Genomic DNA, 27,664 nt, shown 5'->3' with positions numbered 1-27,664 from the left:
CAGAAATGCTCCGAATGGCGAATTGGCCCTCAGCTTGTGCGAACCAAACGGCAGCTTGTCGTTCCCAAAACTCCGGCAGTTTAATCGAAACTGTGCTTGTCGCCATGTTCGTTTGAAGCTCCGAAAACGTTCGAGAGCAAGATGGGGTCACCAATGTAGGAGTTGCGGACAACGAGAGGGCGAGACACTTCTCAGCTTGTTCAAAGCTCCTTTATTCCAACAGAACTAATCTCAAACCGGAACTCACGCATCTTTTATCACACAACTCACTCTTAATGGGGCGTGGCTCCAACAACCGAGCGCACGCCACGCCCATTCAATCAATAGCCCCACTAGTCCCATGCCTGTGGATTATGTCCCAATGGGGTAACCCCCACAATATCATAATCAAAATCTACAGGCTCATGTTAGTTAGAATCACCTCAAAATATACTAGAACCATAAAACTTTTAAAATGTTGTTGACCAGTGTAATCAATTGGTTTAGAAAGCCACGAGGACAAAGGAAACCACAAACATAAGTGCAGTACTTTATCTACTTCCTGCCAAGTACGTTTTGATGTCATACGTTCCAGACGTCAGGATCATTTAAATGTATTTTTCCACATTTTAAAAGCAAAATGCTGACTATTCTGGGCCCCCGAGCAAAAGGGGCACATTTCACATGCAGTCTTTAACAGCATCATTATAACACGGAAACTTATCAGAACGCTATAAGTGCATACTGCATTTCTGGTTACTGGTGTGCTGGCTGGAATGTTTTTTGTTTTTTTTGCTGTAAGATGCTGGTCAGTTTGAGTTTTTATTTTCCCCACGCTTGACTCAAACAATAAAACAGTGGAGTAACCTGAAAACAAGCAGGGCTTGAAAGTCCAGCATTATTTGTAATTATTTTCTGATGAGCCGACTTGATCAGACTTTGGCTGATCAATTTTACTTACTGTATGAACGTTGTTCACAATGGATCCGCTTTGTAACCTGGGACTCCCCGTCCTGTATTTTGTATAAAACTTGCTTTTCACACAATCAGACAAGTATGAAACGCTTCATTTTATAATCCGTCAAATCGTCATTAGCTTATCAAATGAGCACACGGTAGCTCATCATTCATTTCAAAATTACAGGATGCTGTGCCGTTCAATGCACCAATCGATTAGAGAAGGGATTTAAAACTTAACAATTCACAGCCACTCAATAACAAATTGCGGGCACGACACCGATCCGACACGTGTCCACTTCATGTGCACACAACGCACTATGACGTCATTATTTACCACTTTATAATCGGAATCTGGGATGCAATCCTTCAATTATTATTATTTTAAATCTGCAACAGTCAAATCTTTGTAAACCGGCCCAGCAGTAATGTATATGTGCAAAAACAAACACACACACACTTCTTCACCCAACATCATATTCATCAATCAAGGAGAACGACACACTGCCCACTTTCACATACACCTATTTAAAGCAAATAATGGAATGTGTGATGCAATAACCCATTTTGCATTGTTCTTCATGTAACAGGCAAAGTGTGGTGTAATATATATATATATATATATATATATATATATATATATATATATATATATATATATATATATATATATATATATATATATATATACTGTATATATATATATATATATATATATATATATATATATATATATATATATATATATATATATATATATATATATTGTTACGGACACGGCTTAAGATGTTATGATGGGCCGAGCAGAATGGCCGCCGTGTTCGCACAGTTTACCCGATTACCCCAACTTACCCGATTCCACCCGACGTTGACCAAATTGCGCTATGCTAAATCAATGAAGGAAAGGACACAACGGCTGGGATAAATGAAACGACACAAGGGGTACAGTTCTCAAGACCTCCGGAGGAGGATATAATTGGTGGTGGAGAAAAGGGGTAGATTACAAGGTAAGAGGTAAAGCACAGAAGAGATAGGCACTTAGACACAATCTTATCTTATCCCCGACAGACCACAGACAAACGGAACAAGACTGACTTACACAGGGATTGATGGCAGGGAAGGACAGGCAGTCGATAGCGCAAGGTGCACCTTGGCTCAGGGGCAGAATCAACCACGGTCCGGTCCAGAGATGCGGGGAGGTATTGCAGCGCTCGGAGGTGGCGTCCTTCTTCTCCAAGCTGAGGGCGCATCTGACGTCACCTCCCTCTTCCTGCGCATGCTCAGCGGGGAGTGACACGCCCTCGGCTCGTTGGCTCCGCCCCAGATGGAATCGGTCCGCCGCTTCTATTGGGTGCGGGGGGTTACCGGGCTCCGCCCTTGACGAGGAGCTGACAGCGAGCCCCTACGTGGTAACCCCGTCGAGCACATGCTCGATGGCGGCTCGTTGGAAAGGCTTGGTGCCCTTTCAACACCCCCCTACCAACCAAGCCGGAGTGAGGACGCACACTCCCCGCGCCGCCGCCACTGTTGTTGTTGTTGTTGTTGTACCATGAGGAAGAGCTGCGGGGAGGTATTGGGAGGTCCTAAACTTCCTAACGGTGCCATACAATCACATTCTGGTGCAACGAAGAGTCAGAATTAATGGAAACGAATCCTTAACTGACATAGACTAAGAATAACTAGCAAGATGTCCTATAGTTGTCTACGTGAGATGCGGTGGACCTGGATGCGACATTTAATGGGGGAAATAGGGGGAGGCCGGGTCTACAGAGTGTTGTTTACAGAAAATGGGACTAGGGAATGGGGGATTGGGGATAGTTGGGAAGTATTGGGGAAATAGGGGAATATTTACAAGCGGATATGGATGGATGCCAATCTCATATCCGCAACAATATATATATATATATATATATATATATATATATATATATATATATATATATATATATATATATATATATATATATATATATATTGCGGTTTTGAGAACCCACACTTGTAAATAAATATAACATCATTAAAGGTTAAAGGTAGCACCCCATAGGTAGGCCACAAGCAACACGTAGGTCACCATAGGACGTCAGTTATTTTTTAGTATGTTAGATAAGGCCATTTTCCAATAGTTGAATCTGCGTTGCGTCAGTCAAATAAGAGTAGGCCCTGCCGTTCATTTTGCAGCCTCCCCTCCAAGCGACGCCATTAAGCGCTCTCCAGTCTGTGCCCCATGGCCCCTCCCAATTTGGTACGCTCCTTGGCCAGCAGCCTTCGCTGCCCTTGAGCTCGCTCAACGCCGCCATAAGCCACGAGGTGAAGCCCAGAAAAAGGGGGCGGAGCGCCAGGGAGGAGGTGTGGCCATGTCACCCAGCCGTCAGGGCGGGGCCGGTAAGCCATAACCAGCCAACCAGGGCTGGAGTGACATCGCCTGACAGGCGTGGCTTTTGGGCTTCGAGAGCGTTCGCTGGCTTGATTATAAAAGCCAGCGCACAAAGCCCTTGAGAGGACTTACAGCGGAAGCCTGTGCTAAGAGGACTTACGCGGCAGCGCTCGTTAAAGAGGACTTATCGTTGTGGAAAGGACTGCTGCGATTTGTAGCGCTTGGAAGGATTGATGGGAAGAATTACGAAGCAGCGCTCATGAAAGAGGTCTGAGCGGGGAGAGAGGCGCTTGACCTGGGACGTGCGTTTTACGAGGGAACTGAAGCCAAGCATTGGTATTTCAAAGAGACGTGCTGTGGCAACCCGCTGTACTAAGGGTGAGCGCGCGGCACGCATTGCCACGAACTGCAGCGTGCAGGACATTGGGGAGGGGGCGCTTGGAGCGAGTAGTGCGCATATTATGTACGCCAGTATACCAGCCTTCCCCCGTCATTATAATTGTCCGCTCGCGTTAGGCTACGTGAAGAGCTGCCTGCCGGGTTTTTCGTCTGCTGGACCGGAGTCGGACTGGAGCCTGGACACCATCGCCGGACCTTCCACCCTATCATCTGCAATCCCCGTGCGAGTGTCTGTGTGAGACGGGCCCGTTTGTCCAGGGAATAAGTTAAGACTGTAGTTAAGACTGCCCTGTGTACTTTTCCTTCCTCTTTCTTTCTTGTACATTTCTTTCGTTTCCTCTTCTTCTTTGTACATAATTAATAAACCCATCTGTTCTTCCTATTTTCCTGGTTTCCTCTCAATCCAATCGCATCAGTCTTTTCTCTAATTGGGTAAGCATGGCACGATCGCAACCGCTTAGAATCGGGTCTAGTCACTTGTTAACAGCTCGGATCGCGGATCGCTATCCGCTCGGCGTTTCCATCAACATCCATGATTCGGGCGGGAGTTATTCCCTCGTTTCCGGTCGGCGTTAGTACTTAGGTAGTAGCGAATCTCTAGGCCTAAAAACCCTACCTAACGCCGCGCCAGAAAGGACGTTATAACTTCCAGGGTCGCGTCGGCCAGATAAGAGGACAAGGGGATTAACCCCCCCTTGATAAGGGGAGAGCCGACATTTGAGATCCGCAACAATTGGTGTCAGGAGTGGGATTTGAAGCCCGAACCAAATTTTTTATCCATTCAATATATATATATATATATATATTGACACAGGGCAATGGCTTGTGGACCATATATTTTTAATCATGGAATTTGGAAGGATGTTTAAAAATAAAGAAAGAAGGCATTTTCAACTTTGAGATTATAGCAATTGCACCTCCATGAAAGCCAAAGGCAAAATATTTGATCACCACAATATTGAGAAAATTTAGTTAATTACATTCAAAGGAAACCATCTGAAACATTTTGCCTTTATTGGTAGCAATGAAATAGTAAAAGCAACTACGGTGCTCAAGTTACAAGCAAGAGTAAACATCTGCCCAAATTCCCAGTTGCAATATAACAAATTCAGAAACAGTATCGATCGACAAATGTAACCCTAGTTCTGAACCACAAAGTGGAAATGACACGACAAGCCCAGATTACATCTTAAGTTAACAATCCACCAAAGCAACGTCCATTGTGTAAACAATTATGATTTCTATGTGCGTTTAACGATCAACCCTTTGTTTGCTAAGAAAAACAAACAAAAGCATTACAGCATTTGAGCATATCAAATGAAAACAGCCGTGAGTATCAGGTTGATGTTCTCATCATCATGGATGCAGATTTACCGTCTGCTGCCATCTGCCGTAATGAAATTGGCCTCTCCGGACAGCAAGATTCCAGTGAGGTATTACGAGGATCATGTGACAGTCAGACTACGAGCTCCTACAGGTGGGCGGCAGGCATAACCACCCACTTTATCCCTTCCCGAGGTCCCAGCTTCATCTGTGTCCTCTTCTTGCTCACTCATTGCCATGGCACCGCGAGGCAGTGATCCGCCGGCACGTGCCAGCTGCTCTTCTTTTTCAGGTTGATCAGTGTATGGCTGCTCCAATAGAAGCATCACACGTCTCACCTGTATGTGAACGCCACATAAATCAGTTGCAGTAGCATCACGGGTCATGCTTGTACAGTCGTGGCCAAAAATATTGGCACTCATGGTTTTTTTCAAATAATGCACCATTTCTTCCAGAAAATTGTTGACATTAAAAGATCTTTTGGTATCCACAAATTTCTTTGGTTTACAGTGGAGCAAAACAAAAAAAAGCTGAAAAAATTACTAAATCTTAGCTTATTCCACACATAAATCCTAAAATGGCCTGGACAATATTATTGGCACCTTTTAGAAGTTGTTAGAAATAATGAGACCAAGCAGGTGAATCTCCTTTACTTTGTAATTGAACTCACCTATGGTGAGTTACAGGTGCCTGCAATAAAAAAAATCACTCATTCAACCAGTTTAAATAGAGAAAAGGAGTCATTCTGTTGTTTTGTGTCACTGTGTACCGCAATGAGCATGGAGAAAAGAAAGAAAACCAGAGAATTGTCTGAGGTCAGACATAAGATTGTTGCCAAGCATAGACAATCTCAAGGCTCTCCAGAGACCTTGATGTTCCTGCATCCACCATACGCAATATTATCAGGAAGTTTAAGGCCCATGGCATGGCAGCCAACCTCCCTGGACGTGGCCGCAAGAGAAAGCTTGATCGAAGATTGCAGCGAAGGTTTGTTCAAATGGTAGAGAAAGCACCTCAATCAACTGCCAAACAGATTCAAGCTGCCTTCAGACACAAGGTACTACGACAGTTTCAACTCGCACCATCCGCCGCCAACTCAATGAAAGGGGGTTCTATGGTAGGAGACCCAGGAGGACGCCACTGCTGAGAGACAAAAACAACAACAGGCATTCTAAGGCCATTTTCCCTGCACGAGCAGGGAAATTTCCCTGCAAGAGCAGGGCCTTGCAGTCCCCATGACAATCTTCTCCATTTTGCCCTATTTTCTGCATCTCCCCTTGTTAACCCCCTTGCCCGCATTTCTTCTTCGACCATCTTTCACCAAGTCTTTCTCGGTCTTCCCCGTCCTCGACTTCCTTCTACATTCATTTCCATCACTCTTCTCAACCAGTCACTTTCGTCCTTCCTCAACACATGACCAAACCATCTCAAACTGTTTCTCTTCAATGCATCCATCACAGGCTCTATTCCCATCATCTTTCGCAATTCATCATGTCTTCCTCTCTCTGAATGATACCCCACACATCCACCGAACCATTCGCATTTCCACCCTTTCCAGCCTTCGTTGCTGCTCTATGTTTATTACCCATGTCTTGCTCCCATAAATCATAACACTTCTCACACATGCAGCATACACTTTCCCTTCAGCTTCAACGACACTCCCCTCCTCGTCAGCACGCTACTCAGTTCCAAAACGTCTTCCATGCACATCTCACTCGAGCAACCGTTGCCGAGTCTGATCCACCTTCTCCATTCAGCATGTCTCCGAGGTAACAAAATGTTTTCACACCTTCCAGCTTCACGCCGTCTCCAAGATCCAACTCAACATTTCCTCCATCTGCAGCTCCCTCTGTGCACACCTTACACTTGAATGTAGCTGCCACACTGGTTAATGACCCTCTCAAACCACTACATTTTTGATGAACCCACTCAGCGCACATTGTACATTGAATGGAATTCACTCCGACACCCTTCCTGCACACAGCACACGGCCACTTCCCAGTTCTTTCCACCTCACCACATGCTTTACCACTTGCCATCATGTTCGTTTTTCCGATATTCACCTTCAGACCTTTTGTCTCCATACATTCCTTCCACTTGTTCATCTTCTCCTTCAGTCCATCCATACTTTCTGCAATCAACACCAGATCATCTGCATACAACAACTCCCACAGTAAACCCTCCTTTACGTTCTGAGCCAGCACCTCCATCACAGCTACAAATAGTAGTGGACTTAGTACCGACCCCTGATGCACTCCCACCTTCACCTCAAACTCACCACTGTTCCCGTCCTTCGTCCTTACAGCTGTGCGTGCTCTTTTGTACATTGCCATCACTACTCTGATCAACCATTCCTCCACTCCTAACTTCCTCAATGCCCATGTCACGACCACGTGGAACCCTATCGAATGCTTTCTCCAGATCCACAAACCCAAGAAACAACTTCTTCCTCTTCTCCATGTGTTTTTCCTGCAACTGCCTCCCAATAAAAAGCGCGTCTGTCATTCCTCTTCCTGGCATAAATCCAAACTGCATTTCGTCAATCTTCACTGTCTTCCTTATCCTCCTCTCCAACACCCTTTCCAATACCTTCATTCCATCCTCCAATAACTTTATCGCTCGATACGAGCCACAGTCCAGAGGGTCACCTTTCCCCTTGTATAGAAGGACGAGGGTACTCGATTCCCAATCCACTGGACTGCGGCCTTCGTTCACCACCAAATTGCAGATCTCTGTCATTCTCTTCACACCCCAATTTCCCGCTGCCTTCAACATATCTCCCACAACTCCCGTCGGCCCTCCCGCTTTTCTACTCTTCATTGCTTTCATCGCTTCCTCAACTTCCTTCTCGGTTATCTTCTCTGCTGGTCCTAAAACTGGGTTACTCTCTATGTTGCCATCCCATTCATTCTCTGCATTCAACAGTATTTCCATATATCTCTTCCATCTTTGTTTAATTCCATCTGGGTCCATAACGATTTGTCCCACTTTATCCTTCAAGCAACTCACCCCCATCACATCACACCTCTCTTTTGCTTTCTGCTTTGCAATCCTGAATACCGCTCTCTGACCCTCTTCCGAATCCAAGCGTTCTCCGAACATTTTCCTACATGCCTCCTGCGCGTTTGCTACCTCTTTCTTTGCAGCCTTCTTGGCTGCCTTATAAATTTCATGCTCTGCCTTTTCTGCCCCCATACCCTTTGCCTTCTGCCACTCCTTGAACTTCTTCCTCTTCTCGTCAATCTTCTTTCCAACTTCATCATCCCACCACCCTGTTTCCGAGTGCCTCGGTGGTCCTTTTGTCCATCCACATACCTCACCAACGGCTCCCAACAGACTATCTTTCATTGACATCCAACCACTTTCAAGCTCAACCACATCATCCTCGACCCTACTCGGCCTCTCTTTTAATGCCTCCCTCACTGTCACTTCTTTCAAACTCCACACCTTCATTCTCGGTTGGTACTTCACCCGCCGAGCTCTCCTCGCACCTTTCACCCTTATGTCGCAGACAACCAAGTGGTGCTGTGAAACAGCTTCCTCCCCCGGGATCACCTTTGTGTCCCGGAGGTGCCCCCTATCTCGCCTACGCACCAGCAGGTCGTCAACGGTTGTCGTCGACCCACCTGGCGTGTATGTAACAAGCTTATTATCCTCTTTCTGGTACTGAGTATTACAAATCAACAAATCATCTCCATCAGCAAACTCCAAAATCCTTTCACCTTCTCCATTTCTCACACCATATCCATAACCCCCATGAACTCCCTCAAAACCGTCCATACTCCTTCCCACATGTCCATTTAGGTCTCCTCCTGCCACAACAACTTCCTTTACTTTCACGTTTTCCATCAGCTTCTCGATTGCACACCAGAACTTGTCCTCTTCATCGCTCCTACCAACCTGCGGAGCATATCCCGAGATGACGTTCACCAAGAGCTTTCCAATCATCATTTTCACCATCATCAACCTTTCACTCACTCTCGTCACACTCACCACACTGGCTACAAACTCCTCAGAAAGCAGGACACCAACACTATTCGCGCCTTCTGGGCACCCTTGCCACACAAACTTGTATTTCTGTCCCTGCCTACCCCTCACCATTCTCACACCACTTCCCTTCCATCTCGTCTCCTGCACACAACATATGTCCACTCTTTTTCTGACCAATACTTCCACCACTTCTCCTGATCTCCTTGTCATTGTCCCTACATTCAATGTCCCAAACCTCAGAAACCGATCTCCACGTCGGGCATCAGATGTTTCGTCGTCATAAATGGAGTGATTTCCACCCTTGCTTCGATCGGGTTCCCCACCTTGAGTTTTGACGAGAGGGAGTGGGGTCCCCCACGGGGTACTTCGGGCTGTACCCTGCCCATATGTAGTTGTAATTGTCATGGTTCTCTTTTTGAGGCAATGTTTTTATGGCCGGATGCCCTTCCTAACGCCAACCCTTTGTCGCCTCTTACGACACGCAGGGATAGGGTGTACCTATTCTAAACCTGGGTACACACCGGGTAAGAGGCATAAAAACCACTGCTGAGAGAGGCATAAAAAAGCCTGACAGGATTCTGCCAAAATCCTTCTGGGAGAATGTCCTGTGGACAGATGAGACCAAAGTAGATCTTTTTGGTAAAGCACATCATCTCTATGTTTACAGAAAACAAAAGGAAGCCTTCAAAGAAAAGAACACCTTCCCTACAGTCAAACATGGAGGAGGGTCAGTGATGTTTTGAGGTTGCTGTGCTGCCTCTGGCACTGGGTGCCTTGAATGTGTGCATGGCATCATGAAATCAGGAGATTACCAAGGCATTTTGGAGCGCAATGTTTAACCCAGTATCAGAAAGCTGGGTCTCCGTCGAAGTTCATAGGTCTTGCAGCAGGACAATGATCCCAACTCACTTCAAAAGGCACCCAGGCATGAAAAGATGAAAGAAGAACCACCTTTAGAGGCCATTTTTCCCTGCAGAGCAGGGGTTGGCCTTTTTCGGGCACCTTGCTCCCCTTTTTGAAGCAATGTTTTATGGCCGGATGCCCTTCCTGCCACCAACCCTGTTCGTCACCTCTTGCGACATGCAGGGAATTACCAGTGAACTGGTGCTCAACTTGACTGCCCAGGAATTCTTTGAGGTTGAAGGTTCAAGACAAAACGCTGGACTGTTCTGGGTGTGGCCAGCAATGAGTCCAGATATAAATCCCATTGAACACCTGTGGGGAGATCTGAAAACAATTGTTGGGAGAAGGCACCCTTCAAATCTGGGAGAACTGAAGCAGTTTGCACAAGAAGAGTGGGCCAAACTGCCAGTAGAGAGGTGTAAGGAAGCTCATTCATGGCTGTAGGAAGAGCTTGACTGCAGTTATTTTGTCTCAAGGCCATGCTACCAAAAATGAAGTTGAGGGTGTCAATAATTTTGGCCACGACTGTACGTGCACGACACACAAGTCAGTTGCAGTAGCATCACGCGTCACTCCTGTATGTGCACGACACATAAATCAGTTGCAGGTACAAGGCTGTCAGAGACACCCAAAGGATTGGTTTGTGTGGTATTTGCATCTCGGCACTTGTTTCATGAGATGTGACAATGGGCAATTACACCCAATGGCAAACATGAGCCAAAAAATAAAAATCTCAAAATTGGCGAGAATAAATGGGTGTAATTGGTAAAGTGAATATTGAAGTATCAAAATATATCACTTTTCACTCTGCCCCTCAATTTCCTCAGTTTGTGCTGAATGATGACCCAAAATTCACAATAAGGCCCACAAAAAGGTACAATATAATCTCTTCCTTGGCCCACTAATTTTGGTTTGTCCCCACCAAACCTGTTTTTTTTTTGGGTTAAAAAAAAAAATTAAGCATATGTGAAATTTGTTTGAAGCTGAAGGGAAAGGTGTATGCTGCATGTGTGAGAAGTGTTATGATTTATGGGAGTGAGATATAGGTAATTAACGTAGAGCAGCAACGAAGGGTGGAAATGCGAATGGTTCGGTGGATGTGTGGTCGTGTGGAGTATCGTTGAGAGAGAGGAAGACAAATGATGAATTGCGAAAGATGATGGGAATAGAGCCTGTGATGGATGCTGTGAAGAGAAACAGGTTGAGATGGTTTGGTCATGTGTTGAGGAAGGATGAAAGTGACTGGTTGAGAAGAGTGATGGAAATGAATGTAGAAGGAAGTAGAGGACGGGGAAGACCAAGAAAGACTTGGCTAAAGATGGTCGAAGAAGAAATGCGGGCAAGGGGGTTAACAAGGGGAGATGCAGAAAATAGGGCAAAATGGAGAAGATTGTCATGGGGACCGCAAGGCTAACCCCCACTCTAGCAGGGAAAATGGCCTTAAAATGCATGTTGTTGTGTGTTGTATATGTGAAATTTGTTGCCATGAAAGTTTAAAGTGTGTTGTGAAAAGTATCACAGTAAGGATCTGAATCTTGAGAAAGCTGAATACGTTTTGTAAGTTTAGTTGCCATACCCTTGTTTTTATACTGTAGCAGGAGTATGGCCATGAGTTTAAATCAGCTAACAATAATTTTCCTTCTACCACCTGTAACAATTCATATTTGAGCACCATTTTCCAAAATATTCCTTTTGTAATTTTTCAGCAAGTCACTGAACTTTGTAACATCAGTTACCAAAACACAGGGGAGGTAATATCAGTTACCCATACATCTTAAGGAAATAGCTTCAATATATATGGGCCTTCTGTTTGATTATAGTTTGGTATCATGAAGTGGCATCATTCACTGTCAATAGGTGGTGCCATTTTTGCAATATATATTACCCACAATGCAGCTTGTTCCACTTCCTGTTTTGTGAAGGTGATGTCAACCACATGGATGCTGATTTCTAGCCCCAACCATCCATGCCAATAGAGTAGGTATATTGAGGATACTGTACAAATATGAATTTGATCTGACATCATCGAAGAACATGCTCGCCTCGAAGCTGTCTAGCCTGGGTTTGAATCCCGACCCAGCTATAAACTGTCATCACGGTGTTTCACAGGCAGGGTAATTCATCAATGTGCGTGCTGTTCTTTTATGGATGTTAAATGGGCATCACGCCTGCTGGCGTTCATTGGTGGATGTTTAATATCCCATGTTGTCCTTCACGAAAAATGGGCGACCTATCACCGGCACCCTGAACAAATTACAAATTCCTGCGCTAACCAGCAGAGGGCATTGCATCAGCAGCACAGCCTCACCCACAGCCAATGATGCTACCTACGAACGAAGATCCAAGAACATGAAAGAATTGTCCACTTCAGACAAACTTCTGGTCAATGATGGATAATATGTCCCATTCATCTCGACGAAGGATGCATAAGAATCACTTCCAAATGAAATTGTCCCGCAGGACATCAAGGTCAACGACTGGTGTTGTTGAATATGGCAGTGACCAGTATCCCAATGTGATAAAATATGTTCAGGGCCAGAACCATGAAGCATCTTTAATGGTGCCTGCTCACCACTATCGGAAGTGGCTCAATCAGGAGGCCAAAACCTACTACAGCAGAGATAAGATACTGAAGATGCTGGTTGGCCCCGTTCCTAGTTAATGCTGGAGAGCATTATAAAATCCCTGGTTTTGAGCGACCCGGGGGTTTGTAATTCGCACTGTCGTCAGATCATTCCCACATCTAACACACCTCTATAACTGCAACAACATCCAAAAATACAGTATTCTAGTCAATAGTACATGGGCTTATGTATATTTGTGGACCGTTTTGCTAGATTCTTGGCAACTAGGCGTAAATCACTCTAAATAGCATATAAAAAAAAAATTGCCGTTGCCAAATTTTCATGACATCTTCATGGCGGCCATCTTGGATTTCAAGATGGCCACCATTTCGGACCTATTTTGCCTTATATCTCACTTATTAATCAAGGTATCAGCACAAGAATAGTGTCCTTACCCACATTTTCGGGGTCAAGGAAGACAATGGTAATAATCAAATTTCAGCTGGATGGCCAACATCTTTATAATTTCAAGATGGCCGCCATTTTTAAATCTAGTTTTGCCCAAACTCCAGGTCAAAGCCATACTTTAAAAGGTTTTCATGTATATCAGGTTTAAATATAAATGTCCTGGTATTGAATCTATTTACTTTTACTCACAGGTACTTACATTTTTAGATAATGGTTAGGATTGGATTGGGAGGGTGTGGATAGGAGGTGGGGGGACAGGGGAGTTCTTCTGCCAGATCCACACCCAAATATTATCTAAAGAATCAAGCTACCGTACATCTAGTTTTAGTCAAATATTATTCCTGAAACTGTGTTGGATGACTTTTTAACAATCTTTATTCTTTTCAGATGTGCAGCAGACGACCTTGAGAAGTTGCATTCTTAGATAACTGTGGAGGAAGAACAACTGCCGGCATCATGACCACGCCAGAGGAACCTGCTGCTAAAAAGAAGCCCATTGACTTCAGTCTTTGTTTGCTATGCCAAGGGAAGAAATACATAAAAAGGAAAGTGCTTGAGCCTTTAAGCACACCACAGGCAGATACATATGAGACATTTTTTGCGAAATCTCACCAAACGAGATACATACAGGAATCCGACATATGTGGCCATAAATCAAAGACTGCAAGGCTTATCCGCTGGTGATCTGATGTCAAGAAAAGCATTATGGCATCGGAGCTGTTACGGTATGCTGACACATATACAGCATATTGAACGTGATAAAGGACGATATGAACAAGCCACAAGTCAAATGGACACTCGTGTTCTGACCGGAGGTAAGAAACGAGGAAGACCATCAACAACTCCTATTCCAGAGGAAGCCTCCTGTTCAGCACCAGCAGAAAGGCAGACACGGTCGACAGTACCATCATTCTGCCGGAATATGTGCTTTTTCTGTCAGACTGTGAAACAGGACAAAAAGACCGGGACAGAAGAGATACGCTGTGAGTGTAGAAGCAAAGATATTGGTAGGTCAGTTAAACAGATTGTGGAAAACAGTGACAACAGTGTCTGGAAACTCAACCTTGCAGACTTTCTCGTTGAGGGAGATTTTCTTGCAAGGGACATAACCTACCATAAGAGCTGTTTGACCTCCAACTGGAGTCGCTACGTGCAAATGCCACAGCGCAAAAATTGTGCAGGTGACCAAAGTGGTGATGGGGACTTAGGACAGAGAGAGAGATTTGTATCAGCTGAAATTGAGTTCTTCGCTGAATTACAGGATTGCATCGATGATGGACAGTTTGTCTCAACACCTGAGGCTGATGAGGTCTACAGTAACATGATGCGGGACTATGGTATTCAGAATCACAGCATCACCAGGGGCAGGCTGTTACAGAAGATCCGTGAGAACATTTGTTGTGATATTACCGATGGTCAAGGCCAAAAACCTGTCATTCATGGCAAAAAGGCAAGAAGGACAGCAATAGATGCTGCAATAAAGGAGAAAAATATCAAAGAAGACATGTTGCAGAATGTTGCAGACAAGAAGAAGACATGTTGCAGACAGAAGACATTTCACCTGTTGGTGAAAACTGGTAGTGAGGTAGTGGCACTGAAAGTGACGTCATCCCTGTTTGCTCGACTACTAGTCATTGCAAGGTCATCGAGGGAAGCAGTGGATCTAGAGGAAGTGGTAGGGGCACATGAACTGTCCAATACCAATAGAACTCTTCTCCAACCAAATGGAATGGTCCACCCCACCACCGAGAAGAGCAAGATCATATCACTCCTGGAGGGTCTTGTGAAATCCAGTGATGACACAAACTCAAGTGACCATGCTGAAGAACTTGCAGAACACCCTGAGAATGTGCAAGAAAGACCTAGGACATGCTTAATTGTTGATGGAATGGTGCTATTGCAAGAATTAATGAGTGTCAAGAAATTTCAGAACTGCAAGGAGCTAGGCACAGCGTATGTACAGTTAGCCGAATGCAGAGGACGTGCTTATGAGCAGCTTCGGGTTGTGTTTGACAATTACACAATTGATGCATCATTGAAGGAAGGAACAAGGGAACGTCGTAGAGGCAAGACCAAGGCAGTGAAAAACTATATTGTTGATGAGCAAACCAAAATCAAGGACACCAAGTCATTCCTTGCTAGTAATGTCACAAAGGATTCACTGACACTCTTCCTGGGAAATAGATTGATCAACAGTAGATCCTCCATGCAGATTGTAACGGTGACAAGGAGAAGTGTCCAGAGCAATTTTGAATGTGAAATTGCTAAAGAGGTCAGTAGCCAGGAGGAAGCTGACACACTCATGATTTTGCATGCAGTGCAACTTGTGAAAACAGGATTCATTGTGAGTATCTATTCCCCAGACACAGATGTGTTGTTACTTGCTCTACGTCGAAGTGATGACCTAGGAAGTGATGCTGCAGTTATCATGGGCACTGGAAAAAACCGTCGGAAAATCTTACTAAGGCCAATCTATGAACAGCTTGGTGCTCAGAGGGCAAAAGCACTTGTTAATTGGCATGCTCTCACCGGCTGTGACACCACTGGCCACATTCAGGGCAAGAGTAAAACAACTTGCTTCAAGGCATTCACTGAAAGTAGTCAAACAGTAGTGTCAGCAATTGCTCAGCTTGGAGAGGGTGATAAACCATCTGATGCTGTCCTAGAAGGATGTGAAGAGTATTTCTGTCGCCTCTTCTGTCCAAAAGGTGTCACAATAAGAAGTGCTGCTGAACTACGATGGCACCTATTCCGCCAGCTGAAGGCTGATCAGGGAGTCGAGAAACTAACACCAACTGCTGGTGCCTGGAAAGAGCATGTCCAGCGTGCTCATTTGCAAGCACACACGTGGGCACAAGATCTAACTCTAAATCCAACTGTGATCGACCCAAACACCTTGGGATGGGAAACTGTTGGAGGCGAATTGAGACCAGTCCTGACGCAGGTTGCAATTGCTCCAGCCTCAATTCTCCAACTTGTTCGCTGTGGCTGTGGACGAGCTGCAAAGAGTCCCAGCAAATTGTGTTCACGCAGGTGTTCATGCAAAGCTAGGAATGTAGTCTGTACCGAATTGTGTAACTGTGATGCTGATTTGGAGAAATGCTGCAACACTGATGCCCAGCCTATTGGGAATGACATTGTGTTTGATCAGTAGAGAGCCCGTCGTTTGGATTTTTGATAGGAGTTGTTTGATGAAACAAACTGATTAACAAACTGTAGCATTGCTTTCAGAAAAGGCTTAAGTCTATGATGGTTGCTAGCCACCACAACTAGTCTTCATCAATTGTCTCAGACTAAGACACTAGGCTATGTTTGCTCATACTTTGATTAAAAATGGCGGCCATCTTGAAATTATAAAGATGTTGGCCATCCAGCTGAAATTTGATTAATACCATTGTCTTCCTTGACCCCGAAAATGTGGGTAAGGACACTATTCTTGTGCTGATACCTTGATTAATAAGTGAGATATAAGGCAAAATAGGTCCGAAATGGTGGCCATCTTGAAATCCAAGATGGCCGCCATGAAGATGTCGTGAAAATTTGGCAACAGCAATTTTTTTATTTTATATGCTATTTAGAGTGATTTAAGCCTAGTTGCCAAGAATCTAGCAAAACGGTCCACAAACTTTGGTTTCCCAACATAAGCCCGTGTACTACAATCCACATTAATTGTTCTATGCTTACTTCAAATTTGAATGGTGGAACATGTATAGACACATCCTTGTGGTGCTAACAAAACACACTAACACATGTTTTTGCAAAAGGAGCTCTGTATTTTATCACTATGAACTCCAGTTATTAAGCTCGTTCAAATTTGTTACTTGTATTTTCTTAAATTGTCAATGTGTCATTGGCACTACATGAAGTGCATAGTAAGTGCTGTTTGATATATTCCATCGAGTTGAATTGATTCCATTTTAAATTCAAACTGATAATTACACACTTTTATCAATTCAAACTGATAATTACAAACTTTTATCAATTCAAACTGATAATTACACACTTTTATCAATTCTAACTGATAATTACACACTTTTATCAATTCTAACTGATAATTGCACACTTTTATCCATTCTAACTGATAATTGCACACTTTTATCAATTCTAACTGATAATTACAGACTTTTATCAATTCAAACTGATAATTACAAACTTTTATCAATTCAAACTGATAATTACACACTTTTATCAATTCAAACTGATAATTACACACTTTTATCAATTCAAACTGATAATTACACACTTTTATCAATCCTAACTGATAATTACACACTTTTATCAATTCAAACTGATAATTACACACTTTTATTTAACTTCATCTGAAATTTGTTTGTTTGTCCCAGTTAAAATATTTGAGCCGTTCGTTTTCTAGGTGAAATATATCATCATCATCATAAATATATCATCATAGAGAGCTGAAATTTGGCCCACGGTCCTCTTTTCTGGTAAATTTTCATCTATCAAAATGCAAGTTAAAAAAAAAAAAAAAAAAGGTTTAAAACTTTAAAAAATAAAAGTGTGTAGCCCGAAAACATGTTTTTTCGTTTACTTTTTTTTCAAATTATTATGCACAATGCTCCAATTTTCTGTGACATGCATTTGGTTAAATGTGTCATTAAACTTTAAAATTCAACCGAAATCAGAACCGGGGGCTGATGTTCAATCTGGGATTTCAGTATGGACAAACTAACATCAGTTATCAAGTATTTGTTGGATGTTGTTCCTAATTATAAATAAAATTTCATATTCATTATACCTACTGTGTTCAAAAAGTATCTGACCTTTATTTTTCGTGCGTAAAAAAAAGAAGCTTGGGAGGCGTTGATTGGTGCACGTATGTATGTAGGCGATCCTAATGCGCACGCGTGAATTTTTTCCCACCTGCAGAAGCTGTCATTCGACGGCAGACCGCCGATGAGTGAGGAAATGTAAGTGAGCGCCGTCGGATTTTCGTTTTTGACAAAATGACGGAAAAACTTGAACGCTACTGCATCAAATTTTGTGTAAAGCTTGGCGATTCCCAAGTGGAAACGATCTGCAAGATTCAACACCGTTCATTCCATTATGAAGGAGGATTTGGGCTTCAGGAGAATCTCAGCGAAGTTCGTACCAAAGCTGCTAACGATTGAGCAGAAGCAACTCCGTTTGGAGATCGCACAGGACATGCTGGAGACTGTGAACAGCGATCCCAGCTTCCTCAACACAGTGATCACTGGCGATGAGTCCTGGGTTTATGGGTACGACCCAGAAACCAAGTTGCAGTCATCACAATGGAAGCATCCAACATCCCCGAGGCCAAAAAACAACATTTGATGCAGTAGCGTTGTTCAAGTTTTTCCGTCATTTTGTCAAAAACGAAAATCCGACGGCGCTCACTTACATGTCCTCACTCATCGGCGGTCTGCCGTCGAATGACAGCTTCTGCAGGTGGGAAAAAATTCACGCGTGTGCATTAGGATCGCCTACATACGTGCACCAATCAACGCCTCCCTAGCTTCTTTTTTTTTTTTACGCACGAAAAATAAAGGTCGGATACTTTTTGAACACACGACGTATACATGTGTTCCATGATCTCCGTTTAATTACCGGAAACATTGGAATCCAAGTACAAACATGTTTGAAGAAAATATGATGTCAAATAATACGGATTTTTTTTTTTTCAAACATCAGTCACCAACAAATGTCAAATCGATGTCAAATCAAAAAGTGGTTTCAGGCAACGGTTGCGAGAGTGAAAATCAAAAAAAGATGTCAAAAAAGTAAAATCAGGCAACGGTTGCTAGAGCGAGATGTGCATGGAAGAAGTTTCGGGAACTGAGTGGCGTGCTGACGAGGAGGGGAGTGTCGTTGAAACTGAAGGGAAAGGTGTATGCTGCATGTGTGAGAAATGTTATGATTTATGGGAGCGAGACATGTGTCATGAATGTAGAGCAGCAACAAAGGCTGGAAAGGGTGGAAATGCAAATGCTTCGGTGGATGTGTGGAGTATCGTTGAGAGAGGAAGACAATATGATGAATTGTGAAAGATGATGGGAATAGAGCCTGTGATTGATGCTGTGAAGAGAAACAGGTTGAGATGGTTTGGTCATGTGTTGGGGAAGGATGAAAGTGACTGGTTGAGAAGAGTGATGGAAATGAATGTAGAAGGAAGTAGAGGACGGGGAAGACCGAGAAAGACTTGGCTAAAGGTGGTGGAAGAAGAAATGCGGGCAAGGGGGTTAACAAGGAGAGATGCAGAAAATAGGGCAAAATGGAGAAGATTGTCATGGGGACCGCAAGGCTAACCCCTGCTCTAGCAGGGAAAATGGCCTTAAAATGCCTGTTGTTGTAGTTACCAACAAATACTCGACAGTGCAGACAGCATTAGCTGTAAACTAATTTTTATGTCATTTAGTAAGGCAAGGTACAAGTGTCCAACAACCATTAGATCACAAGTTGTAATAAATATCTGACAGCTCTGCATATCAGTTTCTGACCCTGAGGTACTCAAAATGTAACATCAGTTACCATGCGTGGAATTCCCCCAATGCATTCAGGTCTTGTTCAAGATAAAGTTCCATATCTTGAAATGTAAAGCTAGCCAGATCTCACCTCTGTAAAATTTCCATTTTCCGCAGCATCAATGGCTCTTTGTGCAATGTAGTTCCTGAGAATGTACTTGGGATTTGCTGAATTCATGATTTTTGTTCGACTTGCATTCCACCCCTCCAATGCAACTCCAGATACTTCAAAGTCTTTCTTCAATCTCTCCCTTAACACAAAAAAGGACAGATAGATTAGATATAAAAATTAATATGTATAAATTAGTGCTGTGCCGATATCGGAACCGGCAATCGCAACAAGCTGATATCGGCTATTTTTCAGTAATCTGTACCGGCAGATTACAAATACAATCAGTGTACAGTTCCGATGAACGATTAAAGTTGTACTGTACTCAATACAACTCCCAAACCGTGAGTCGCTTTCACCCTTGTTTAGAGAAAATTTCAATAAACAAATAGAAGAAAACAACGTTGCACCTATTGCTTTAGAAACAGCTGCGAGTACAAAGAAAACTGCGACGGCTTCTACTGTACTTTCCGAAAAACGATGGTCCTGACTTCCTGGTAAAGAATCTTGACGTCATACGTTCCAGGCGTGCATCAAAGTTTCAGTTAAATTATTTTTTTCACATTTCAAAGGTGGACTCATAGTATTCTGGCTCCCCGAGGAAAATGAGGGACATTTTACATGCAGTTTGTAAAATTACTGCTTCATTCGTTAAACCGTGACGAGGGCTTCTATGCCGTCGCTGGTGTTGGGCTAGCGGCTAGGGTGCCGGCTTAGGATCCTAGGATCCTGGGTTCGAATCCCGGTCGATCGCTGAATTAACGCCAGGGGGGTTGACTCAGCCTGTCATCCTTCTGAGGTCGGCAAATTGAGTACCAGTTCACTGGTAATTCCCTGCTTGTCGTTAAAGGCGGCAAAAAGGGTTGGTGTCAGGAAGGGCATCCGGCCGTAAAACATTGCTTCAAAAAGGGGACCGAAAAAAACAACAACCACAGTTCCCGAAAAAGGCCAACCCCCGCTTGCGGGGAAAAATGGCCTCTAAAGGTGGTTTTTATTCGTTAAACCGTATGCTGTGACGTGCTTGAGCGCAATCTCACGTGATTTCGTCACTTTATGGCTTCCAGTTCCCCCTTGGTTTCCCTCTGGGTATTCTGAAATTATTTCATTGTGTAAGTATTTTCCTTAATCTGTTTGTTTCATTCATTTTGCCACATCGTTAGTCCTTCTACCACCCCCCCCCCCCCCTATAAGTCCTTCCACCTCCTTCACGTTCCCCATCCCTCCCACCAGTTTGGCCATTTCCTTGTGCATCGCTTCGCCCATCTCACGTTTCATTTCACCGCTCATCGTGTCCATTCTAGTACCCATCACTTGTATTTTTCCGCTGACTCTCATCAACTCCATTCGAGATTTGAACGGGACCACAAAGAGCTCTATAATCGAGCAGTGCTGGCACGCTACCCTGAGGTACAACGATAAACACTTATTATGTGTGGAATGACGTCATTATTGAATTCTTTTATAATAGGAATCAGTAGTATAATCAACAGATTCTTTTTTTTTCTCATCAATTATAGTCAAATTTCCTAATCACACAGCATTAATATATATATATATATATATATATATATATATATATATATATATATATATATATATATATATATATATGTATATATACACATACACATCTGTTAAAAAAAACTTTTTAAAAATCCAATTGTTTTTTTTTTCTTCAAAATTGTCAACTTTTTTGCCGAAAACACTTCCCGACACTCACTGATGAACCTCTGAACATTTGACAAAGATCAGTTTGGCCATCTATGATAAAATGGCAACACAGTCAGACAGACAGACATATATCTCTTCTGGTGTAGATATACAACAACAACAACAACATGCATTTTAAGGCCATTTTCCCTGCCAGAGCGGGGGTTAGCCAAATGTAGATATATTCTATAAAATGTGTGCATGTATGAACAGGGTGGAAATGGAAAGTTTGTTTCTACTTTTGTCCGTTCCCTTCATGAGCACAAACACCTTAACATGTTGAAATTGAAAGTTACGATATCTGAACTTGGATATCTTAGCAGTCAAAAATTAGATTATTATTTCTTATGCAGCCTGTGGCTGCTGGTTGCATCATTGCTGGGAGCGCAGCTGTGCCTATTGGGCCCCATTTTCAGTCATCTGGTACTCATTTTGCCGACTTCGGAAGGATGACAGGCTGAGTTGACCCACCTGGTGTTATTTAACGGCACGACAGGGGCTCAAGCTCGAGATGCAAAGATCTTAAGCCAGCCGCCTTAACCATTAAAGCCAATACCAGACTTAAAAAATGAGATAATAAAAACTTCTCTTTTGAATGCAAAACAAAAATGGGCACTTTTACCAAGAAGCACAATTGTGCTTTTCATTATAAGCCTTGAAATTTACAAGAAATGCCCATTACTTGACAAGGGGACAGTGAAATGAGTAAAAATTACAAATATGCAACTTCCTCCTAAATTGACAGTGATTCATGTGTGTTTACAATGTAATGACAAGTTATGACTACATCCCCAATAACACTTGTGCAAGACAGCCAGTCTGGAACTAGCACGGCTAGCACGGCACCGCAGTTTCTCCCCTCTGGCACGGCATCGAGGAGAGAAACTAGCACGGCACTCTTCGAAGTTGCGACGTCGACCGATATGTCTCCACCCACATTACATCATTATACATACTTGAACCAAGTTTGATTGAAATCCATTCAGCTGTTCTTAAATATCACATTTTTACCTGACATGACTTCTGACGCCAAAATTGAAATCAGTTCATCTTGCATCGTAATACGTATATAGTTGTATAATTATACCAAGTTTGGTCAAAATCCCATCACTGGTTCATAAGTTAGCGCATTAACAGAATATTTAATGAACGGGACCTCTGACCTTTGACCTCTTGACCCCATAATCTAATCATTTAATATTTGCATCAGTATACATACATCAAGTTTGATTTGGATCCTTTCAGCAGTTCTTAAGTTATCACGGCAATGAAAACCTATCACACACGGACAGATGGATGGACGGACAACCCGAAAACATAATGCCTTCAGCGACTTCGTCTGCAGCGGTAAAGAAAAGACGGCAGTGGTGCTTCTGAGTTGCAACAATATTGTGCTTAATCACATTTCCAACATGGAGGTGTGTGTGTGTGTGTGTGTGTGTGTGTGTGTGTGTGTGTGTGTGTGTGTGTGTGTGTGTGTGTGTGTGTGTGTGTGTGTGTGTGTGTGTATATATACAAGGCTTGTTTGCATATGTACCGGTACGCCTGCAGCCAGGCTGTCCACATCTCAGTGTCTCGTTCTTTTTTGCCCGACTCAGACATGTTCTGCATCGCAAGGAGCTTCTTGGCCCTCTCAAGCTCTGCCTCCAGTCTGGCTTGGCCTCCAAGGTGAGTCAGCAGCATTGGGTTTGATTCTGCTAAGCTCATCATCAGGCGAAGTTGACTGAAAGGCATGTGACAGCATCATGACAGGATACATACGTTATATTTTTATATGTGTGAGATTATCCCTTCTTCAGTAACCCTGCCGTTACATTAGCATGTTATGCTAATGTAGAGAGTTGTACACAACAAGCTCTTCCTAATTTTAATGATTTGACCTTTGTGGCAAAGTATTTTTCTGGACATACCATTCCTTACGGCCCATTCTCTCCGTCATAAGTATTAATCTAATCGTTACATAGTGCAAAAAAATGGTGGGCTTCCTAACCCTCACATCCCTACCCCAAACACCCCCTCCTCCACCTTCCTCAACACTTCATGAGCAAGTTAAAGGACTTTTTGGTGTTGAAAAAGATTGAATATCTGCAAGAGGTACATACAATACATACATGGGAGAATAGTGAATGCATGTGAGACATTTGTCAAAACCAATTCAGAATTGGAGCTTACCTGTGCATTTATTACCTCCGCCACCAAAGATGGATGGAGGTTATGTTTTCACCCCTGTCTGTTTGTCCGTTTGTGAACAAGATATCTCAAAAAGTTGTACACCGATTCGGACGAGATTTGGCAGAGATGTAGCGTATGTGACAAGGACGAAATAATTAGATTTTGGTGAAGATCCGGATCCGGCTACTCGAATTTTTAAAGCGATTCTTCACCATTGGGAGATAGGGCCAAAAACGATAGATAGCCGGATATCTCAAAAAGTTGTGGACTGATTTGGACGAAACTTGGTGGAGAGATTTGGTGTCTGACAAGGACTAATCGATTCGATTTTGGTGAAGATCTGAATATGGATTGAGATATGAGAATTATTTAATTGTTTAAGTGATTCTTTACCATTGGGAGTTCGGGCCAACAAGCGTTGTGCCGAGGTCCCCCGTCGGTGAAGTGACGAGTTGACAAAGTGGAAGACGCAAGGCGGCCATCTTGGATTTTGACGTGGCGACCCAATTTTCAATAGCGTTCTCCCTTATGCGTAGATACACCCACACACCAGATTAGAAGTTAGTAGTTCGTTTCTTTTTCAAGATATTTCGCTCACAAGGTTCAGACATATATATGGTGGCGGCCATCTTGGATTGTGACGTGGCGACCCAATTTTCAATAGTATTCTTCCTTATGCCGAGATACACCGACACACCAGATTAGAAGTTGGTACTTCGCTTATTTTTCAAGATATTCTGCTCACAAGGTTCAGACATACATGGCGTCAGACATACATGGCGGTGGCCATCTTGGATTTTTACGTGGGTTGCACCCACACACCAAATTAGAATTCGGTCCTTCTCTTATGCAGGCACACACGCACGCACGCAATGACGGAGGGGAAACCCATAGTCCCCCTTTCACTCCGCGGTGCGACGGGGGTTCAAAAACGATACTTGGCGGGATATCTCAAAGTTATGGATGGATTTGGTCGAAAGTTGTTGGACAGGTTGTGTGTGTGACAAGGAAGAATCGATTAGATTTTGGTGAAGATCCGGATCCGGCGAGTAGAATTTTTAAGTGATTCTTCACCATTGAGTGATATGGCCAACCAGGTGAGGGTTTGCTCTCTACTGGGAGTCGTTCTAGTTTTTGATGAAATGCAAATGCCCAAATGTTAACGTATGCATGCGTTAACATTCTGTGTGTGAAAGTGAGTGCCATCTTACTATTAAATCACCAAATGTCCGTCCGTCCGTTCAAAGGTACCGCAAAAACGACTCAACCGATAGCAACGATATTTTGGGTGGTATTCCTGGGACCCCTGGGAGTAAAATAGGCTTTATTGTTTTTCCAAGTTTTCCAATTTTCCAGTTTTTCCAAACACGATGGAATAATATTTACCGATATGAACGGTGATGTGGCTTTTGTTGAAATTCTACAAATACTGTTTATTCTACATACCAGGAGAGAGTAGATCGACTCCTGACAAACTCTTCCTATATAAACGCGCGGCTCCGAAGTAACATGGCAGCGTGTGCAAAGGGAATGAGAAACAGGTGTAGCGGCCGCTTCCGTGTCACAGATTCGGCGCGCACTCTTCACACATAAACGTGAGACTGAGAAAGACGTGTAGGGGCCGCTTCTGTTCTGCAGAATTCAATCTTTTTTCGAAATGGGCGCCACGTACTGTTTAGATTTTGATGATTTGCGTGCGATATGATTCAATGGAAGTTTATATGAATCGTTTAAAATATAAAAAGCCTTCAATTTCTGATATTTTTCCTTTTCATTTGGGCTTCACAATTGAATCCCCGCCCATGGGGCGGGTACCGTTGCTAGTTTATGATAATGCAGTGAACTTTGGTTATGAAAGACATTCGACAATGAGGGACTGGTTTTCATGCCAGATGTTTGAAACTGCTACGTACTTCACATCAATTATTTTGGATGGTTGCTGGGGTTCTTTGAACAACACCCTCCCCATCTCTGTCGGAGGAGCTGGTTCTGGGAACATGGGGACACCAACACAGTTAGCCCGTGTCGGTTGGTGTCCTGTCTCGCCGCACGTTGTATGTGAAGGAATGGCAGCCTGCTTCTCATTCCAGGCGATGGTGCCTCACTTAGCTAGACCAAGCCTCATCTCTTTTATCGTCCCCATAATCTTCCAAACCTTCTTCTCCTTAGTCATAAACACGACATTTTCCGATTGGGAGGTCCTCTTCTCAATTTTCCTCTGTTGCTTTGCTCCCTTCCCTGGTTTTTGAATTTACGTTTTTATTCAACATAATTATTTATTATTTCCGTTGGTTCTTGGGTTTGATGACTTTCTCTGAGTGAGTGAACTGCCAGTGGACACACACAAGTTAGGTTCTTGGTGGGCGCAAGCAAATGGAAGATCATAATGTTTTCAAGAGCTGCCATTGGTGCTTTGAAATATTTAAATTAACGCCTCAGCTCGGCGTCTTTGGAGTTTATCTCCAGTGGTGTTGCGTCGCCCGTTATGGAGACAGTGATAGTTAGAATACACAAGGATGGGCCTTATAGTGTACAAGGTAAAATGCCATAAATGGAGTGACATACCACCCCAACCATGCACCCAAAGATGAACTTTTTGTAGGGTTATTTTATTTTATTAGAAAATTGAAGGAAAACTACTGGATGGTTCAATTTAACTTTTTTTTTTTTTTTAATACGACAAGACCACAACACACAGAGGGGAATTTTCAGTAATAGCACCAGCAGGACTTCATGATGCTTCGCTTCACCCACACTTGGGCTGATAAGGATTAGCCTTAATTATGCAACAAAAAATATGAATGAATGATCGTTTTAAGGCCATTTTCCCCACTAGAGCAGGGGTTAGCCTTGCGGGCCCCATGACAATCATGGTTCCCTGTTTGAGGCAATGTTTTTATGGCCGAATGCCCTTCCTGGCGCCAACCCTTAGTCGCCTCTTACGATGCGCAGGGATACGGTGTACCTATTCTAAACCGGGGTACACACCGGGATCATTCATCCCAGCAAGCTGGTACTCAATTTGCCGACCTCGGAAGGATGACAGGCTGAGTCAACCCCCCGGTATTAATTTAGCGATCGACCGGGATTCAAACCCAGGTTCCTAGGATCCCAAGCCGGCACCCTAACAGCTAAGCCAACACCAGGCTACTGGCTAGCCTTAATTATGCAACATTAAAAAAAAATGGAAACATTGAAACCACCTCATTTATACATGCAATCTATGAATCAAATGCACAAAATTTATTTATTTATTTTTTAAATCAAATTTATTCTGGTGTTTGTTCCCCCACCATCCCCTCCCTTACCACAAATGGCAACACAGCTGACACCGCACGTGACAAAGCCGAATGCCTCAACGCTGTGTTTGCCTCAAAATCTTGTCCCAAACTCATCTCTCCCTGCACCCACCGTACCCAGTCATACGCAGCTGCTCCTGGACTATACGTCCTTCTCTCCTGACAAGGTGGAGAAGTTTGTCAAACCTCGACTCTGATTCTGCAAATGGACCAGAGGGCATCGGCCCACGGGTCATAAAATCCTGCTCTGCCGCTCTATCTCACCCTATCTCTGTTCTCTTCACCCTCTCTTTTGCTCAAGGTCATCTGCCATCAGCTTGGAAATCAGCAAACATTACCGCTTTACACAAAAAAGGTGCAAAAACAGATCCTTGCAATGGCAGACCAATCAGCCTGCTCCCAATTATCAGGAAAGTCATGGAATCCATCATTGCTTCGGATATCAAAATCTGTCCTCTTCTCCAATGGCTTGATCTCTGATGATCAATTTGGTTTCACACCAGGTCAATCTACTCTGGCCATGCTGCTTCTGCTGTCTCAACAATGGATGGATGCCATGCTCAATGCCAAACAGGAAATCAGAGCCGTCTCCCTTGACATATAATGTGCCTTCGATATGGTCTGGCACCCTGCTCTGCTCACCAAACTCTCCTCCTATGGTATCCATGGATGGCTTGCAGACTTCCTCTCTGGTCGTAGTCAAGGTGTGGCCCTGAATGGATTTCTCTAATCTCCCCTTCCTGTTCAGGCTGGAGTTCCCCAAGGCAGTGTTCTGGGCCCTGTGCTTTTTCTGGTCTTCATCAATGATCTCTCCAAGTCCCTGGGAAATCCTCTCATCTCTTTGCAGATGACTCCACTCTCTGCCGCTCCATACCTCATCCCTCAGATCGGCAGTCTGCAGCCTCCTCACTCTCTGC

General features: G+C 43.5%; 1 protein-coding gene across 1 annotated transcript in view; it reads right to left on the bottom strand.

Moving 5' to 3' along the window:
- Positions 1-4,706: 4,706 nt before the first annotated feature.
- Positions 4,707-27,664, bottom strand: part of SELENOO (selenoprotein O) — a 71,515-nt gene continuing 48,557 nt past the window's right edge. The window contains exons 7-9 of the mRNA XM_068134504.2: positions 22,814-22,999; positions 19,549-19,708; positions 4,707-5,370 (exon numbers count right to left, since the gene is read on the bottom strand). Coding sequence (XP_067990605.2) covers positions 5,155-5,370; positions 19,549-19,708; positions 22,814-22,999 — 562 coding nt within the window. The 3' untranslated portion in view covers positions 4,707-5,154. The remainder of the gene's footprint in view (positions 5,371-19,548; positions 19,709-22,813; positions 23,000-27,664) is intronic.

The sequence above is a fragment of the Myxine glutinosa genome, chromosome 1 (assembly GCF_964187855.1).
Source record: "Myxine glutinosa chromosome 1, kmMyxGlut1.1, whole genome shotgun sequence".
NCBI lineage: Eukaryota > Metazoa > Chordata > Myxini > Myxiniformes > Myxinidae > Myxine > Myxine glutinosa.
The sequence above is the reverse complement of the archived record's forward strand: the minus strand, read 5'-3'. Positions and strand labels throughout refer to the sequence as shown.